This window comes from Tamandua tetradactyla, chromosome 17 (genome assembly GCF_023851605.1).
Source record: "Tamandua tetradactyla isolate mTamTet1 chromosome 17, mTamTet1.pri, whole genome shotgun sequence".
In the NCBI taxonomy this organism is placed as follows: Eukaryota; Metazoa; Chordata; class Mammalia; order Pilosa; family Myrmecophagidae; genus Tamandua; species Tamandua tetradactyla.
In genome coordinates, this window is record NC_135343.1 from 75,900,253 (window position 1) to 75,920,382 (window position 20,130).

The following is a 20,130-nucleotide window of genomic DNA, read 5'->3' on the forward strand; positions in this document are numbered from 1 at the left end:
ACTGACAGTCCCCCAAGTCACACTGAGACTTAATGGCAGAATCAGGACTTAAAATCGTGGTCTTCTGCCTACTGGCAACCCAGTATAAACAAACGTTGGTGAAATGTGGAGGAACTGGATCTCTCATATACTCCCTGCCGTCTTCAGGTTCCTGTATATCTATTAATGTGAAGAGTCTGTAGGCTACACAAAGGAGCAGAACTGGACTCTTCACTGTTTTATATAAATTTTTAATAAAAATCTTAAGCATAAAATTCCCTACTCCTTTTATGTTTGGCAATTCTTCAAGGATATAACAGACACAAATCGTTCAGGTAATCTCCTTATCCTAATTTTAATCACTAATTTACTGTTGATCCCAATTAAAACTTTAAGAAATCTCAGTCAGAAGCAGGGAAATGTACTCTTTTTCTTCTCTTTCTTTCATTTTGATCTTCCACAAAATCTAGATACTTTCCCTTGAATAAGTTCAGTTATATTATAAAATGAATGGGCTATGTAGTTTTTAAGAAAGCAAATTACACTATGAGTAATCTGGTAAAATGAAATCTTAAAATCTACATCAGTGAATTCTGAATGCAAAAAGGTATTACTTGTGTAATGTCAAGGTTTCAAAAGATCCATCCTCATTTAATTACATGTATATAGAATATATATTTCATGTCATCATTCTCTAAATTTGTATCAGTGTAACATGAAACTATGTATAGATATTTTCTTCTACTCCAGTATTTACTTGATAGCCAAAGATGTGTAGATAGGATCCAGGAAGCATTAAATATTGTCATTTAATGTGGTATATACTCTTTTAAAAGGCTTAGCTAGTTCACATTTTATTTGTTTAGGCATATATATATACACACACATATATATATAAATTATAAATTCATATTTTATGTTCTACAAATATATAAAATATAAATTTTATATACATAGATACAATTAAAATAGTTTTATTGTGGAACTCTGGGTCCATAGTTTTCTGCTTAGAAGAGGAGAATGGGGCCTATAACAGAGGGGGTTAGACTCCTACAGGATCAAGGAAGAGGAAGGCAAGCCCAGGGCTGAGAGAATTAGACAGAAAAGGGCCAGCCTTATAGGGTTGATGGCTATTGGGGTCTTTGGAAGTATCTGTGGCACAGCAAACGAAGACAGCAAAGAAAACCAGAAGCAGGAAAGCTTAGTTTCCAACCTGAAGGCAAGTTCAGAAACTGCTGAAGTTCTTCTGACAGCCACAACATCAGACCACATAGACAAACTTACAGATTTACCATCTATGACTTTGGTGAAAGAAACCTGGCCAGTAAAAGTTAGTTTTAAAGACTCCTCTCAGATTAATGCCTGGTATCTCCATATTTTGGTCCATCTTAAATCGGACTGAAAGAAATTATGAACCAATTTGAGCAGAAATTCAGCAAAAGGAAAAGTGAAGGAGTCTCTAATATATTTTATATGCTACTCGTGGCAAATACTTTGCAAGAGACTTAATGTTTATTATCTCACAATTACATGTTGTAGCATAATCCCGTTGTTAAACAAAAGAAACTAGAGCTCAAAATGTTAAGCAATTTGCCTTGTGGCACATAGATATTAAGGGGTATTACTAAATTTCGAAGCTAAGTCTATCTGACTTTAGAGTCAAAACACAAAGACTTAATTTTAAGTAAAGGTTTAAGTATTATCTCATATGTATTGTATATGACAGGGGCATTGTACAAAATTAAAAACTACTAAGAGTTTTATGTGAAATTAAATTTCTGTCCCATTCTGTTCTGCAGTCACTCAGTTTTTCTTTGCAGAGCTGTTTTCACCAGTTTCTTCCAGAGAATTTCATGTGGATCTATTTGCTACATACAGAAATGGGTGTAACAACCTACATACTGTTCCTCATCTTTAAAAATATATATGTATTTTAAGAATATATTTTGGAGATTCATGTCAGTATACCTAGAGCTGTCTCATTCTTTTTTTTTTTTTTGGATGGGCAGGCTCCTGGAATTGAACCTGGGTCTCCAGCATGGCAGGCGAGAATTCTGCCACTGGGCCACCTTGCACTACCCTGTCTTATTCTTTTTAATGTTGGCATAATCTTATTTTGTAGAGATTCACTATATTTTTAACCAGACCCCTGTCAATCCATATTTGTTTTCAATCTCCAGCAACTACTGATAATGTTGCAATGGTTATCTTTGCATATGCTGTGTTTTACATGGGTGAGTTTTCTCAGTAGTGATAGCCCCTGTCTTTTTTATTTAAACAATGATTTTTTTTTTATTGTGAAAAAAGAACATATACAAAAGCGCAATAAATTTCGGAGTACACCACAACAATTAGTTACAGAACAGATTTCAGAGTTTGGTATTGGTTACAGTTCCACAATTTTAGATTTTTCCTTTTGGCTGCTCCAAAATGAGACTAAAAAGAAGTATCAGTATAATGATTCGGGAGTCATACTCATCTGTTAAATCCTGTCTTCTCTTTTATAACTCCACCTTCTCCTTTGATTTTTTTTATTATTTATTTTTTATTGATCTGTGTTATGTATTCACATACCATGTAATCATCTAAAGTGTGTGCATAGCTGTGCATTTATCATCACAGTCGACTTTTTTGTGTGTGTGTAGAAAATGCACATATACAAAAAAGCAATACATTTCTAAGCACACCACAGCAATTAGTTACAGAATAGGTTTCAGAATTTGGTATGGGTTACAAATCTATAATTTTAGGTTTTTGCTTCTAGCTGATCTAAGATACTGGAGACTAAAAGAAATATCCATAATGATTCAGCAGTCATACTCATTTTTTAAACCCTACCTTCTCTGTATAATTCCACCATCACCTTTGATCTTTTTTTAATTTGTGTAATATAATATATATACAAAGCAAAGAAAGAAAAAAGCAATAGTTTTCAAAGCACTCTTTAGCAAGTAGTTAGAGGACAGATCCCAGAGTCTGTCATGGGCTATTGTACTAACATCTAGGATTTTTCCTTTTAGCTGCTCCAGAATATAGGAGGCTAGAAGGAATAAATATTTTTTTATCATCACAATCGACTTGTTTTCTTCTTTTTTTTGTGATATTGAAAGCAATAAATTTCTAAGCACGGCACAACAGTTAGTAGTAGAACAGATTTCAGAGTTTGGTATAGTTAACAATTACGCAATTTTAGGTTTTTACTTCTTGCTGTTCTAAAATACTGGAGACTAAAAGAAATACCCATTTAATGATTCAGCAATCATATTCATTTATTAAACCCTACCTTATCTGTATAACTCCACCATCACTTTTTAAATTTTTGTCCCACTCTTTAGGGGTATTTGGGCTATGGCCATTCTAACTTTTTCCTGTTGGAAGGAGCTGTGGATTATATGAGATAGGGAGATGAAACTAGTTGATGTTCTGGAGAGGCTGGCCCCTCTGCATTTCAGGACTTATCTGGTCTGGGGACCTATCTGGAGGGTGTAGATTTCTGGAAAGTTACCCTAATGCATGGAACCTTTGTAGAATCTTACATTAATGCCCTAGATTTTCTTTCGGATTGGCAGGAATTCTTTTGTTTGGGGTTTGGCCGTTGAGAGGTAACAATGTCTACCTGAAGCATGTGAAGAGTGACCTCCAGAGTAGCTTCTTGACTCCATTTGCACTCTCTCAGCCACTGATACCTTATCTGTTACATTTCTTTTCCCCCTTTTAGTCAGGATGGCCTTGTTGATCCCGTACTGCCGGGGCCGGGCTCCTCCCTGGGAGTCATCTTCCACACCAGCAGGGAGACTTTCACCCCTGGATGTCATGTCCCTCGTAGCGGGAAGGGCAGTGGCCTCACTTGCAGAGTTGGGCTTAGAGAGAGGGAGGCCACACACATCTGAGCGACAGAAGAGGTCCTCCAGAAGTAACTCTCAGGCACGCCTATAGGTAGGCTAAGCTTCTCCGCTACATATGTAAGCGTCACAAGAGCAAACCTCAAGATCAAGGGCTTGGCCTATTGAATTGGGTGTCCCTATCCCCTTTTATTTCTCACTTTCCTTTCTTGATCAGATTGGCTACAGTTTTATCAAGTTAATTGATTTATTTTTCAAAGAATCACCTTTTGCATTTCATGGATTTTTTTCTCTATTTTTCTGTTTTTAATTTTACTGATTTCTTATCTTTATTATTTATTTACCACAGTTTTCTATGGCCTTAATTTCCTCTTCTTTTTCCAGTTTCTCACAGTAGAAGCTGATATCATTGTTCTGAGACTTTTCTTCTTTTCTGTTCTGGTTTGAAAGCTGCTGGAATGCGATATACCAGAAACGGAATGGCTTTTATAAAAGGGGTTTATTAAGTTGCAGCTTAAGTTGCAGTTCTAAGGCCATGAGAATGTCAAAATTAAGGCACCAACAAGAGGTTACTTTTACTCAAGAAAGGCCAGTGAAGTTCAGGGTTTCTCTCTCAGCTGGAAAGGCACATGGTGACATCTGCTAGCTTTCTCTCCTGACTTCTTATTTCGTGAAGCTCCCCTGGGGTCGTTTCCCTCTTCATCTCCAAGGGTCTCTGGCTGCGTGGGCTCTGTTGTCTGGTGGCTTTCAAGCTTTTTCCAAGATGGTTTCTTCTTAAAGGGCTCCAGTAAGTAACCCCACCTTGAATGGATGGAGACACAGCTCCATGGAAGCCATCCAATCAAAAGTTACCACCCCCAGCCAGATGGGCCACATCTCCATGGAAACAATCAAAAAGATCCCACCCAGCAATATTTGAATGGGGATTAAAGGACATGGCTTTTCTGGGGTACGCCATAGCTTCAAACTGGCACATTTTCTAATATAGGCATTTCATTTTCTGCAATGCTTTTGTTGCATCCCACAAATTTTGTTATAAACTACATATCGAAGATAGAGTTTTACATTATTTTTACTGTGGAAGAACATTTAAAATTCTTGGCTACATAATATGTTCCTGCCTGCTATTCATTACACAATAGTATGAGACTCATAAAAATCTGACTTAAAGCATAAGGAAAATATTTTCTGTAGAATTTATTAGAATAAGGAATAAACAAGAAAAAAAGACCATGTAGCTTTTTTCTAATTCCCCTAATGAAGTTGTATATAATACAAAACAGTTAATTCATTATTTTTCCTTGGTATTGCAGTATTTTCTTTCCCTTGAAAAATACCATTACAGATTAGAGGTGCTTTACCCACAAATGAAAGGAAACTGAAGTGTCTAACGAAATTAACAAGGAACAAGGAAACTGGTCATAAAGTAAAGTATACTGGTTCCATGGCAAAGTAGTGTTTTCAGAGTTAGCTCAGACTGGTCAGTGTGAGGTTTGTTTTAATTGTGCTTTTCCAGGAAATACAAAGCAGACTCAAAACCCTGATGTTCGCTAATTCTTAAAATCACCCAGTTATGAAAGCATTTTTGTAGATATTTTTTAGAATTCAGTTATTAATGAAGGCAGTGGGGTCCCTTAATGTTTCTGCAAACCTGAGGGTACTGGAAGTCCTGGAGGCAACACAGGCTTCACAGCTCACATTTTGGATACCTAGAGCCGTGAGGCAATGCTAACCTGACTGACGTATTAGCGACAGCACCCACCATTAGGCTAGCTAATTTTGGTAACCAGTTGTGTTAACTTCAACTGAATGAGTGATCAGATAACCTTAAAACCCAGAGCCATTTCTCTCTGCCGGGGAAACAGTCAGCTTCCACACAGCTCAAGGCTGCAAGTTTCTTCAGATCTCAGCTGATACATTTAGAACAAAAGCTTCATTGAAGAAGTTATTTATATATAAATGCAACCCTAGAAGTTTACTCATTTTTTCAGTGTAATAGTAGAGATAATGTAATCCTGTTGTACTGCCTGTCACATGATTTAATTGAATTAAACCTTTGTTCCCAACTGGTACCAAAATAAGTAAATAAATAAATTGCATTAAAACTTATCTCAGTCAAGCAAGTATGGCATCTGAAACTACAAAATCAGCAGTTAAAATAACTTTTGACTAGCAGTAGAATTGCTAGCATGAAACAGATCTGGGCTATCTATAAAAAAATAAGCACTAGTGTGTATGTGTATCCTAGGCAACGGAAGTGAAATATGTTTATATATTCCATTATGTTTCATTTGATGGTTCTCATGAAATTCTTGATTGGTGATGAGCATTTTAAAAATTTACTGAATGAGTGAGTCAATCAATGGATATTTTTCCTTAAAGCTTGGTGAAATAGAAGAAGAAAGCAAGTTATATAAAGATATTTTGGCCTATAACAAACAGAATACCAGTCTAAAAGTTATAGAAACAATCTGGGTTTATGTTACTCACATAATATGAAGCCTGGATCCAAGGCTGATTCAGATACTCAGTGATGTCCTCCAGAAGCCAGGCTCTCCTAGTCTGTGATGGCTATGGTACCTTGCTCTCTTGGACCCAAGATGGTTAGAGTAGCTCCAAGAATTATGTGCTCTCGCAATAATATCTAAAAGTTGGAAGTGTGCAACACTGTCCCTTTTCAACCTTTTTTTTATCAAGGAAGAAAATCTTTCCCAGAGCCTCATGATAGCTTCTCCCTTTTTTTGTTCCTTTGGTGACATCCCCAGCTGTTAGAAGGCTGAGAAAGCCAGCATCAGGTGTTTTCATCCTCGTGTTTTGAACTGTGTCTAAAACAGGGGTTCATTGCTCAAATTAGTGTTCTAGTTTGCTAGCTGCTGGAATGTGATATACCAGAAAGAGAATGGCTTTTAAAAAGGGGAATTTATTAAGTTGCAAGTTTATAGTTCTAAGGCCATGAAAACATCCAATATTAAAGCAAGGCTATGGAAATGTCCAATCTAAGGCATCCAGGGAATGATACCTTGGTTCAAGAAGGCTGATAACATTCAGGGTTTTTCTCTGAACTGGAAAGGCACATGGCAAACATGGCGATGTCTGCTAGCTTCCTTTCCAGGCTTCTTGTTTCATGAAGCTCCCCTGGGGATGTTTTTCTTCTTCATCTCCAAACGTCTCTGGTTTGTGTGGGCTCTTGTGGCTCTTGAGACTGAAGCTTTTACCAAAATCGTTCCTCTTCTAAAGGATTCTAATGAACTGATCAAGACCCACCTGGAATAGGTGGAGTCACATCTCCCTTTAATCAAAGGCTAATACCCACAATTGGCTGTGCCATCTCTGGGGAGATAATCTAATTAAGTTTCTAACCTGCAGTACTTTTTAGGGATTAAAAGAAAAGGCTGTCTCCACAAGATGGATCAGGTTTAAAACATGGCTTTTCTAGGGTACATAATCCTTTCAAACTGGCACAGCCTGTATCAGATGTTTTCATCCTCAGTCATGGACTTATCTAACACAGAGGTTCATTGCTAAAATTAGTGAAACATCATCTCTGGCCATTACATGTTTAATAGAAATGAAACAACACAGGGAAGATGGCTTCTGTGGAAACTTTACTATGATTTAGATGCTTTAGGAAGTCATAAACTAGCCAATTGGACTAAAGGTGGCCAGACCAACAAAAAGTTTGCTGTGAGAGTGACAGTTATGGTGTAATTATTAGGTAGCCAGGAATTCTTGACTAGACTTCCGTCTGAAGAATGGGTTTCAGACAGAGCTTAAAATCTTCTTGCTCTTACTAAAGAAATAAAAATAAAAGTAAAAATAAAAATAAATCCATGGAACTCACAGCGCAATCAGTAAGTCCTAAATTAAACCGTGGATTATAGTTAATAGTACAGTTATAAAAACATGCTTCCATCAGTTGTAACAAATATACTACACCAATGCAAGATGTTAATAATAGAGTAGCATATGGGAATCCTGCATTTTATGCAGGATTGTTCTGTAAACTCACAACTTCTCTTATGAAAACAAAACAAAACAAAACACTTGCTGTAGAGATTCTTTCCAGGAAAACCGAGGTAGTTGTTCCTTTGGGTGATGAGGCACACTTACCTCAGGGAGGGTGTGTGCCTGCCTGAGGCAGGTGGCTGCCTCAAAGAACCTGGTAGGAATGGAGTGCTACTGATAGTGAACCGTTGCTTCTGTAGTGTACTGACAAGGTGTACAATAGATTTTTAAATGGGTTGTTTTTATTCATGATCTTTAAAAAGAAAAATGGCTATAAAACACTCAAAGACATTTAAAATAAAAGTCTAATAATTTCTGTAAGCCTCATTTTGGCAAAAAAATTGTTTAATATTTTAACAGACAAGTTATAGTCTGGGAAGCCCAATTTAGGAATGGCCTCTTAGTGAGTTTCAGTTGCCCTGCTGATGCAGGCCACCACAGGAGCTTCTGAGCATAAATTCAGTCTTTGCTTGCCATTAAAAACTGAAAGTGGATAAAAGCATTCATCAGAGGTCAAGCTGTTCCTGCTGACTTCTTTTTAATCTCATTCTGAATAATCCAGATATATCACAATTTGTGATTTTCCTAGATTTCACCATTACATTATATTGCAGTTTTGGAATTCTAGATTATAGTGACAATTTAATTTGAAGGCATGAGGTCCTGTCAGGGAAATTTTTCTCTTTAATGTTTATTCCTCCTTCTTTGCTTTCTAAAAGCTTCAAATTGTTCTGCCACTCAAGTGTGATTAATGATCCAGAGAAACCAAGAAAGCATAAATTGGATATGCACAAATGACCCACACATGGTTGCCTGCATGGTACAAAATTACCAGGCAAATGGGCTGTTTATGACACTCATAAGTTTAATATTTCATTTCATTAGTTCTTACTAAGGAGTTACAAAGTTGGCTAAAAGTAAAAATCTATGTGCAGACCACCATTGTAGAAAACTAAAGTCTAACTATGGGACATTTTGACTTTAAACTCTAGTTTCTTGTATCTTAGCAAATTCTAAACAGTAATTTACCAAACCCTTTATACTCGATCTAGAATCTAAATTCTCATAATGGTTTTCTTCCTAGCCTTCCTATAAATCTATCGTTTTTATACATTGAGAAAAGAAATTTCAGATTAAAAATTGTAATTCATCTTCCAATCTGCCACTACGAATTTATTGTTTTTTTTTATCATTTGTAAATGATGTAAATAGACCAGATATTTATTTCAGATTATCCTCTAAACACTGGGTAAGTAATAATTTATTTCTAAATAGTTATGAATAACAATCTTATTGTTATTTATTTAGTTTTCCCTAAATTCACACTGAATTGGTAACAAGCTAAGTCTAGTATAGTCTGAAGAAGGATATAGCTGGCCACTAAAATGTATCCATTCTTTTCCCTTTCTCTTGTTTCTCCCGCACACTCCCAAATTTAATTCCTGACCTTAACTCTCATTTGCAAACACACTCTGTTTTGTTTGCTGGTATGCTCATGCTTTGATTAATTTCCCTTGCACTTGTTTTTTTAAATTGCTCTAAAAATTTTTTTCCCAATTCAAGATCTTTCCCCATTAGTGATTTGCATTTTCAGGAAATCCAATCAAGTTAATAAATATTTAAGAGCCTATAATGTGTAAGACACTTCATAAAGAGGTTATAACAACATGTGGGAAAAGAAAACAGGCAAATGGATAAGCTAAGAATGAAACACTTAAATAGAAATTCAACACATGGGACAAAGAGAGGTTTGCAATGACAAAAAAACAATTTCCGACAATATACAAAGTAGAAGGAAATAAAGGCTGGGTGGTCAGGGAATGAGGAGATATAGGTCTTTAAGACACTGGAAGAACCAAAGGTCTAATATGGATCCCTGTAATGAAGGGATTTGGAGTGTGGATGCTCCAAACAGAACTGCAGAAGTAATAGACAATAGCCAATAACTTAGCTGAAAAATAAGCTTTAATAATGACCAGGATTGCTGTCATCTTTCTTTTTTCTGTAGGGTCGTCTTCAACATTGCTAGTCTATGGAAAGCTAACAAACACACTTTCCTAGTTTTTAGTGTTGTCCTCGATCCTTTTTATGAAAAAGGAAAGCACATTCTAATTCCTCCAGAACATCCTTACCTGGTTATTTTTAATCCATATAATCTTTAATTTTTTTTAACTTTTTATTAGTTAAAAAAAATTAACAAACAAAACATTTAGAAGTCATTCCATTCTACATGTACACTCAGTAATTCTTAATATCATCACATAGTTGCATATTTGTCATTTCTTAGTACATTTGCATCGATTTAGAAAAAGAGATAAAAAGACAACAGAAAAAGAAATAAAACAATAATAGAGAAAAAAAACTATACGTACCATACCCCTTACCCCTCGCTTTCATTTACCACTATTTCAAACTGAATTTATTTTAACATTTGTTCCCCCTATTATTTATTTTTATTCCATATGTTCTACTCTTCTGTTGATATAGTAGCTAAAAGGAGCATCAGAGATATGGTTTTCACATTCACAGAGTCTCATTGTGGAAGTTATATCATTGTTCAATCATCGTCAAGAAACATGGCTACTGGAACACAGCACTACATTTTCAGGCAACTCCCTCCAGCCTCTCCACTACATCTTGAACAACAAGCTGATATCTACTTAATGCGTAAGAATAACCTCCAGGATAACCTCTTGACTCTGTTTGGAATCTCTCAGCCATTGACACTTTGTCTCATTTTGCTCTTCCCCCTTTTGGTCTAGAAGGTTCTCTCAATCCCTTGATGTTAATTCTCAGCTCATTCTAGGGTTTTTCTCATTCCTTTGATGCTGAGTCTCAGCTCATTCCAGGATCTTTGTCCCTGGTTGCCAGGAAGGTCCACACCTCCGGGAGTAATGTCCCATGCAGAGAGGGGGAGAGTGGTGAGACTGCTCATCATATTGGCTGGAGCGAGAGGCCACATCTGAGCAACAAAAGAGGCTCTCTTGGGGGTGACTCTTAGGCCTAAATTTTAAGTAGGCTTGACCTATCCTTTGTGTGGTTAAGTTTCATGTGAACAAACCCCAAGACTGGGGTCTCAGCCTATAGATTTGGTTGTCCACACTGCTTGTGAGAATATCAAGAATTCAACTTGGGGAAGTTGAATTTCTCCCCATTCTCACCATTTCCTGAAGGGGGCTTGCAAATACTTTTCCAGTCACTGATCAAATCATTCTGGGATTCATCGGGGGATCACTCTGGACAAACCAACAAAATCTCATGTGCTACCTGAGATTCCAAGTACTTATGACATTCAATCAAACTATCTGCATGAGTTATATTAGGAAATGCTCTAGTCAAAATCTAAATTTTGTAACAAATAAGCATTTTTTGCTTTAGTCTCACACATAAGGTGACATTTTAAAGTATTAATTATCATCTATTTTCAGCACCCTGCAGTACTGATATTCCTTTGTTCTTCCTCATGCCAAAACATTTTTCAAATTTGTACATTGTACATTTCACTATTATTATACACTCTAGACATTCCTAGATTATACCATCTTGATCTTTAACATCTATCTTTCCTTCTGATTTCATTTATGTCCCCAGCCCTCCTCCCTCTATCATTCTCACATGCAGCTTCATTCAGTGTTTTAACATAATTACATTACAGTTAGGTAGTATTGTGCTGTCCATTTCTGAGTTTTTATATCCAGTCCTGTTGCACAGTATGTATCCCTTCAGTTCCAATTACCTGCTATCTTACCCTATTTCTATCTCCTGATGGTCTCTATTACCAACGACATATTCCAAGTTTATTCACTAATGTCGGTTCATATCAGTGAGACCATACAGTATTTGTCCTTTAGTTTTTGGCTAGTCTCACTCAGCATAATGTTCTGTAGGTCCATCCATGTTGTTACATACTTCATAAGTTTATTCTGTCTTAGAGCTGCATAATATTCCATCGTATGTATATATCACAGTTTGTTTAGCCACTCGTGTGTTGATGGACATTTTGGCTGTTTCCATCTCCTAGCAATTATAAATAATGCTGCTATAAACATTGGTGTGCAAATGTCTGTTTGTGTCTTTGCCCTTAAGTCCTCTGAGTAGATACCTAGCAATGGTATTGCTGGATCATATGGCAATTCTATATTCAGCTTTTTGAGGAACCGCCAAACTGCCTTCCACAGTGGTTGCACCATTTGACATTCCCACCAACAGTGAATAAGTGTGCCTCTTTCTCCACATCCTCTCCAGCACTTGTCATTTTCTGTTTTGTTGATAATGGCCATTCTGGTGGGTGTGAGATGATATCTCATTGTGGTTTTGATTTGCATTTCTCTAATGGCCAGGATCATTGAGCATCTCTTCATCCGCCTTTTGGCCATTTGTATTTCCTCTTCTGAGAAGTGTCTGTTCAAGTCTTTTTCCCATTTTGTAATTGGATTGGCTGTCTTTTTGTTGTTGAGTTGAACAATCTCTTTATAAATTCTGGACACTAGACCTTTATCTGATATATCGTATCCAAATATTGTCTCCCATTGTGTAGGCTGTCTTTTTACTTTCTTGATGAAGTTCTTTGATGCACAAAAGTGTTTAATTTTGAAGATTTCCCATTTATTTATTTATTTCTTCAGTGCTCTTGCTTTAGGTGTAAGGTCCATAAAACCACCTCCAATTATAAGATTCATAAGATATCTCCCTACATTTTCCTCTGTTTTATGGTCTTAGACCTAATGTTTAGATCTTTGATCTATTTTGAGTTAACTTTTGTATTGGGTGTGAGATATGGGTCCTCTTTCATTCTTTTGCATATAGATATCCAGTTATCTAGGCACCATTTATTGAAGAGACTGTTCTGTCCCAAATGGGTTGGCTTGACTGCCTTATCAAAGATCAAAGGTCCATAGATGTAGGGTCCATATCTGAGCACTCTATTCGATTCCATTGGTCAATATATCTATCTTTATGCCAATACCATGCTGTTTTGACCACTGTGGCTTCATAATATGCCTTAAAGTCAGGCAGCGTGAGACCTCCAGCTTCGTTTTTTTTCCTCAAGATACTTTTAGCAATTCGGGGCAACCTGCCCTTCCAGATAAATTTGCTTATTGGTTTTTCTATTTCTGAAAAATAAGTTGTTGGGATTTTGATTGGTATTGCGTTGAATCTGTAAATCAATTTAGGTAGAATTGACATCTTAACTATATTTAATCTTCCAATCCCTGAACATGGTATGCCCTTCCATCTATTTAGGTCTTCTGTGATTTCTTTTAACAATTTCTTGTAGTTTTCTTTGTATAGGTCTTTTGTCTCTTTAGTTAAATTTATTCCTAAGTATTTTATTCTTTTAGTGCAATTGTAAATGGAGTTCGTTTCTTGATTTCCCCCTCAGCTTGTTCATTGCTAGTGTATAGAAACACTACAGATTTTTGAATGTTGATCTTGTAACCTGCTACTTCGCTGTACTCGTTTATTAGCTCTAGTAGTTTTGCTGTGGATTTTTCAGGGTTTTCAATGTATAGTATCATATCATCTGCAAACAGTGATAGTTTTACTTCTTTCTTTCCAATTTTGATGCCTTGAATTTCTTTTTCTTGCCTAATTGATCTGGCTAGAACTTCCAAGACGATGTTGAATAACAGTGGTGATAGTGGACATCCTTGTCTTGTTCCTGATCTTAGGGGGAAAGTTTTCAATTTTTCCCCATTGAGGATGATATTACCTGTAGATTTTTTGACAGCTAACTTTTAACTGAGGTTCTTTCTTATGTGGGAAGGCACAGGGTGATCTCTGCTGGCCTTCTCTCCAGGCGTTTGGGGTCCAACAAATTTCCCTGGGGTGATTCCTTTCTGCATCTCTAAAGGCCTGGGCTGAGCTGCAAGTGCTGAGATGAGGTATGCTGTGCTGCTTGGGCTGCGCTACGTTGTGCTCACTCTTTTAAGCATCAGCCAATTGAGTCAAACGTCATTCATTGCAGCAGGCATGCCTCCTAGCCGACTGCAGATATAATCAGCAACAGATGAGGTTCACATACCATTGGCTCATGTCCACAGCAATAGATCTAGGCACCTTCACCTGACCAAGTTGACAACTGAATCTAACTACCACACCCCTTTATAAAAGCCGTTCCAATGTGATGATATTAAGAATTACTGATTGCATATGTAGAATGGAATGATTTCTAAATGTTGTGTTACTTAATTTTTTTTTAATTAATAAAAAGAAGACTCACCTGGAAAAAAAAAGTTCCATTTCTGCCATATTGAATTCTGGCAGCATCAGCAAACTAAAACAGAGGGTGAGAGCCAATCACCATTATCACATCAATAACTGCTACAGACAAAATCTACAGACAATGCTAAAAGTAGGGAGGAAATTTAAAGAGAAAGCAGGATATTTGAATAGTGTCAGTTTGTCCCCCAAAATTTTAACAATATATCCACAAAACCTTTGATACTTTTCCCTCAAGGAGGTGGAGCTTAATTTCCCTCCCCTGAGTGTGAGCTGGGCTTAGGCAGAATGTTTATGGAAAGGCAAGATGACTTTACAGTAGAAGATGTGGCGGGATTCTACCTTAGCCAAGCAATCGCCATTAGCATCATCAGTAAGTCATACTGCTGCCACGTGAGTCCTGATATCCAGTGAGAGGGGCTTATCACTCTGTGATGTTCCCCACATCCAGAGCCCCAGGCTTATTGTGAGAAAAACATTAGATAAACCCAAATTGAGGGGCAGTCTATGAGATACCCAGCCAGTACTCTTCAAATGTGTCATGAAAAACAAGAAAAGCCTGTGAAACCATTGCCAGAAGAGACAATAGACACAGGAGACAGTAGGGTATCCTAATTGGATCATTAGTGGGAAAATGTGAAATCGGAATAGAATCTGTAGTTTAGTTAATAGTATTGTACCAATACTTGTTTTTTTAAAATGTGCTCTTTATAATGGAAGATACTAACAGGAAATGTAGCCAGATCTAGGACATAACAGAAATCTTAGCAACTCTTCTGTAAATCTAAAATTAAGTCTAAATAAAAGGCTTTAAAAAAAAAAACAGTGGTGGGCAAAACTGCAGGCACTAGATTAGCTGATATACCCTAAACTTCTATGATATACAATTTGTTACTTGGAAAATAATTGACAAACTGTGGTTATTTATGCTTGAGTAATTTGCAGATATTTTCTTGAAAATAAATGTAGTCAGCCTGCCACTTTAAGTAAAGTAACTGACATCCTGTGCTGCCAGTGAAAAAAATTTGAGCTTTTCAAGTTAAAGTATTTTCCCAGTACTTAATATCTTCTGATGAAATCGATGAACATGGCTTTTTGATACAGAATAATCAAATGTTTCAGCATTTGGAAGAAACAGTTTTATTGAGCTCATTGATGTGTACGATTTGATGAGTTTAGACACACACACACACACACACACACACACACACACACACACACACACACACACACACACACACACACACACACACACACACACACACACACACACACATATCCAGGAAACCATCACCACATGTAAGATAATGAACACATCCATCACCCCCCAAAGTTTGCTAGTGCCCTTTGGTAATCTATTCCTTTGCCCTCTGGCCCCTCTCTCATAACCTCAAGAAGTCAGTGATCTGCTTTCCATCAGTATGAATTAGATTTCTAGAACTTTATATGAATGAAAACAAACAGTATGCTAGTGTGCATGTTCCCCCCCCCTTCCCCTCCCTCCCCTTCTTCCTCCCCTTTCATTTTTGGCCAAATTACCCTCCAAAATTGAGCACAAACCGAATACATAAAATGATTCAAACCTTTTTTTAAAAGAAATCTCTTGAGGAGAAATTAAAAGGATTGAAGGACATAGGATCCAAGAAATAATGATAAACAAACCAGCAAACTTAGAGAGACCATCTTATTAATCAGAAATGTTTCACTGGCATTTAAGGAATGGAATGGGTTAATAATAACAATTTGGAACTAGTAAATGTACTAATAACACAGTCTGGGTGGGTAAATGAAGTGAGTATGAAGAGGAAAATCTGTATCTCAGTTTAATCTGTGTCTCTGTTTTCTGTTTTCTACAGTGTGACTGTGCATTTTAGGACTAATTGTACTTGAATTTTGGAACTTATTGGATGATTTCTACAAGTTTTGGAAGTAGGGTAAGGGGAAAACGTGGTTTTGTGTAGGAAGTACTATTTATTGTTAAACTCAATGTTGATGAAGCTACTTAAATTTAAATTACCTATCCAGAAATGGATAGGTAAAATATTTTAATGGTGACCACTAAACGAACAAAATTTGTTAACCCCATTCTTTAAACCACAGGAGTGGGGTTAACAAATTTTTTCTGTAAAGGGCCAGATGCTAAATATTTTAGGCTTTGCAGGTCAGATGGTCTTGGTTGCACTTGGCTCTGCTGTTGTAGCACAGGATTAGGCATAGACAATACATAAACAAATGAGGGTGCTGAGTTCCAGGAACACTACATTTATGAACTCTGAAATTTGAATTTCATGTAAATGTCATATATCACAACATATGCTATTCTTCTTAACTTGTGGACCATACAAAGGCAAACAGCAGTCTCGGTTTGTCCAGGGTGATAGTTTACTGACCTCTGCACTAATAAACAGTGTGGGGGTGGGGAGCAAAGAGAACTTCTAGCTCTCTTCTTTGTGAAATGCCTCTTAAATTAGCTTATGAAAAGATGCTTGTGTTGGTTAGATTCAGTTGTCAACTTGGCCAGGTGAGCATACCTAGTCTTGTTGCTGTGGACATATGAACCTCATCTGTTGCTAATTACATCCGCAGTCGGCTAGGAGGTGTGTCTGCTGCAATGAGTGATGTTTGACTTAATTGGCTGGTGCTTAAATGAGAGATCACAAGGTAGCACAGCTAAGCAGCTGGGCATTCCTCATCTCAGCACTAGCAGCTCAGCCCAGGCCTTTGGAGATGCAGAAAGAAGTAACCTCGGGGAAAGTTGTTGGAACCCAGGGGCCTGGAGAGAAGACCAGCAGAGACCATCTTGTGCCTTCCATGTAAGAAAGAACCTCAGTGGAAAGTTAGCTGCCTTTCCTCTGAAGAACCAACAAAATAAATCCCCTTTTATTAAAAGCCAGTCCGTTTCTGGTGTGATGCATTCCGGCAGCTAGCAAACCAGAACAATGCTCCACCTCATTAATTGTAAGAAATATGCAAATTAAAACTACTACACCTAGATCAGGATGGCTATAATTAAAAGGACTCATAAATCAAGTGTTGGCAAGGATGTTGATAGAGCAATTGAAACTCATATATTGCTCCTGGGAGATACCCATAGTAGAATCACTTTTGAGAAACTGGCACTACTGGAAGCTAAACATCCATAAATCCTATGATGTACTTCCACTGTTAAGTATTTGCTCAACAGAATTGAGTGGTTATGTTAAAGAAAAGACCAGGTACAAGAATATTCACCTTAACTTTATTCCTAATAGCCAAGAAAGTCCATCAAGAGTATAATTAAATTATGGTGTGTGTGTGTATATATATATAATTGACTACTAACACAGCAATGCAAAGAAGGAAATACTGCTCATACAACCAGAATGAATCTCATGGAGATGATATTGAACAAAAGGAGCCAGTGATAAGAGTACATATTGTGATTGCACTTATGATTTATGGTGATAGACTATGGTGGTGATTATGAAGGGACATGTTGGGAACATTCTGGGATGTTAGAAATATTCTATTTCTTAATACAGGTGGTGGTCACAAAATTCAGTAAGCTCCATACCTGCGCACTTTGTATCTATGCACTTTATTACATATAAGCTCAGTAAAAAAGTAAAAAACAAAACACTTTTTACCCATTGTTGCTTCGTAATACTTTTATGGGGGTGGTGCATGGGCCAGAAATCGAACCTGGGTCTCCTGCATGGCAGGTAAGCATTCAACACTGAACCACCTGTGCACTTCATAAAACACTTAATGTTTAGTGGTTCGAGTCTATCCTATTTATTCTACCAAAATTATCTTGCATATTCTCACCTCTTTATTATTATATGTAATCTTTATAATTGGATGGCCAAATCTTACACATCCCTATGCCATTGGAATTTTGATTGTAATTACATGAAACTAATACATTATAAATTTGGAAATCATTGCCATCTGAGTCAAGTTCAGAAACATTTCATATCTCCCCATTTCTTCTCTGTTGTGTGGTTGTCTTCATGTAATTCCTGCAAGTTTATGAAGTTTACTTTTGCACATTTGTTTTGCTATTATGAATGAGAATTTTTTTGGTTACAGTTTTTGGTCCTTGATATAATATACTTGATATTATTGTAACTTTTCAATCATAATGATAATAACATTTATTAAACACTGTGCTAAATATTCTATGTTCTTTACTTCTTATAAGGACTTCTTTGAGGTAAATACCATTGCATTTTGTGATTGTTTTACATTTTGTGGCAATAATGGACTGAGGTTTAAGGCGGGACAGTTGGTGCGTAGTGGAGCCGACTCTAACCCAGCCAGTTTGAGTCCAAAGCCATGCTGTCCGCATGCACTCTGCGTGGGGTTGGGTGTGTGCGGATAAAGGATGTGAGCTATTGGAGAGGGAGACTGTGAGTGTGGGGTCACGTCTAGTACTGATATGACTGACAGTGCAGTGGGCGAGCAGGAATCGGATGAAGAGGATTTGTTTTTGTAGAATACACTATTCTAGTTTTGACTTATGTGAGCAATTAAAGTCCTGCAATTAAAAAAAATCAGCAAATGAGTCTATATATTGCAGAATGCTACTGTATTTACCAAATGATGATAGCTATTTTTAAACTGTGCTCTTTTGTTTGTAAGGAACCACTCATTCCTTTAGCTGAAATAGTAAGTGTATTGTGAAGATGGACATGGCAGTAAAGGAGATGGATTCTTGTGATGTCTAAGAAGTGGATCCATAGACTGGCCAGAACTTGTGGAGACTAAAACTGACTTTTATTTTGGATCAAAATCAGCTTTGACATCTCAGCAGCAAGAGTTTTAGATTTTCACTGAAGCATGCTACCTTGCATTTACCTCAGTTGCTACTGGCTCTCCATCTGCTTTTTTGTCCCTGCATTTGCCTTTATGCTGTCAACTTGTTTGTTTATCTGTGGTTCCAGGTAAAATTTCTGAGAGGGAATATTTGCATGGTCTAGATAACTGTTATGCTTGAGCCAAGCTTTTCGTGCTTCACAGGCTATTGAACAGACTATGGATTGGCTTCCTGAAGTCAGCCTTCCACCACAGTTGTTATGGTCCTTTGTGGCCAGGGAGGAATAGGTGGTCAGGTAAAACACAGCTGTCTACATCTGCCTCTGCAGTAGCAGGGTTGGTTTGCCCTAGAGAAAGGGAATGCGATCACAGCGTACACTCTGATTACAATGGGCTTAGTAGCCATCACACACTTTCCCTTTTCTTTTAAATAAAATCTAAAGAAGTGGCTAACATTGAAATAGTAGTTGCATTTACAGATGGGGTAGCAAGAAGGGGAAATGTTAAAATGCTTATGTGGGTGACTTCAAAACAACCCTCTGCTTATTGTTTTGTGAACATGACAGTAAGACAACACATATTCTTATTGCTCTTGGAGGTAGCTTGATTAAAATGCCTGTTTGGTTGGATTTGTTAAAATCTCCTTGATATTTTAAGGAATAAATTTGGCTTCAGGAGTCTTTGAGAAATTTGAAAACCCCAGGATTTACCAACCCCTTTAAGAATAGTCTCTGATATATATGTCATTTAACTCAAGGTCAGTGCTGAATTTAAGGTATATACATCATGAGGTGCTTATTACGGTAGTAAATAATGCATAGCAAAACCCAAACTGAAATATTGTTTTCAATATTATATGGATATTGAAATAAAATTGTATTTAAATGCTTGTTAAATTGTTCCTAGGTTGGGCCATGCAGGCTGCTGCCTATATCTTCATTCATAGGAAATGGAAGGATGACAAGAACCATTTTGAAGACATGATTGATTATTTTTGTGACATCCACGAACCACTTCAGCTCCTCATATTCCCAGAAGGGACTGATCTCACAGGTAAGGTGGCCTAGGTTTGGATCACAGGACCTTAAAACATGAAGGAACATACAGAAATCATCTCATCTAAACTTCTTATTCCACAGGTGAAGTAACTGAACGCCAACGAGATTAGGCCCACCCTTAGTTCACTCAGTTACGCAGTAGCGTACCCAAACCCAGAATCCGGCTACCCAGCCCATTGAGTATATGACGGGCAATCCCAAGAGGTCATTCTTATTCACACTTGCTA

General features: G+C 37.1%; 1 protein-coding gene across 7 annotated transcripts in view; it reads left to right on the forward strand.

The window, feature by feature from the left end:
- Nucleotides 1–20,130, forward strand: part of LCLAT1 (lysocardiolipin acyltransferase 1) — a 259,010-nt gene that overhangs the window by 134,361 nt on the left and 104,519 nt on the right. For all 7 annotated transcript variants that reach the window (XM_077134977.1, XM_077134975.1, XM_077134981.1 and 4 more), the window contains one exon: nt 19,752–19,898. In XM_077134977.1, the coding sequence (XP_076991092.1) occupies nt 19,752–19,898 (147 nt within the window). The remainder of the gene's footprint in view (nt 1–19,751; nt 19,899–20,130) is intronic.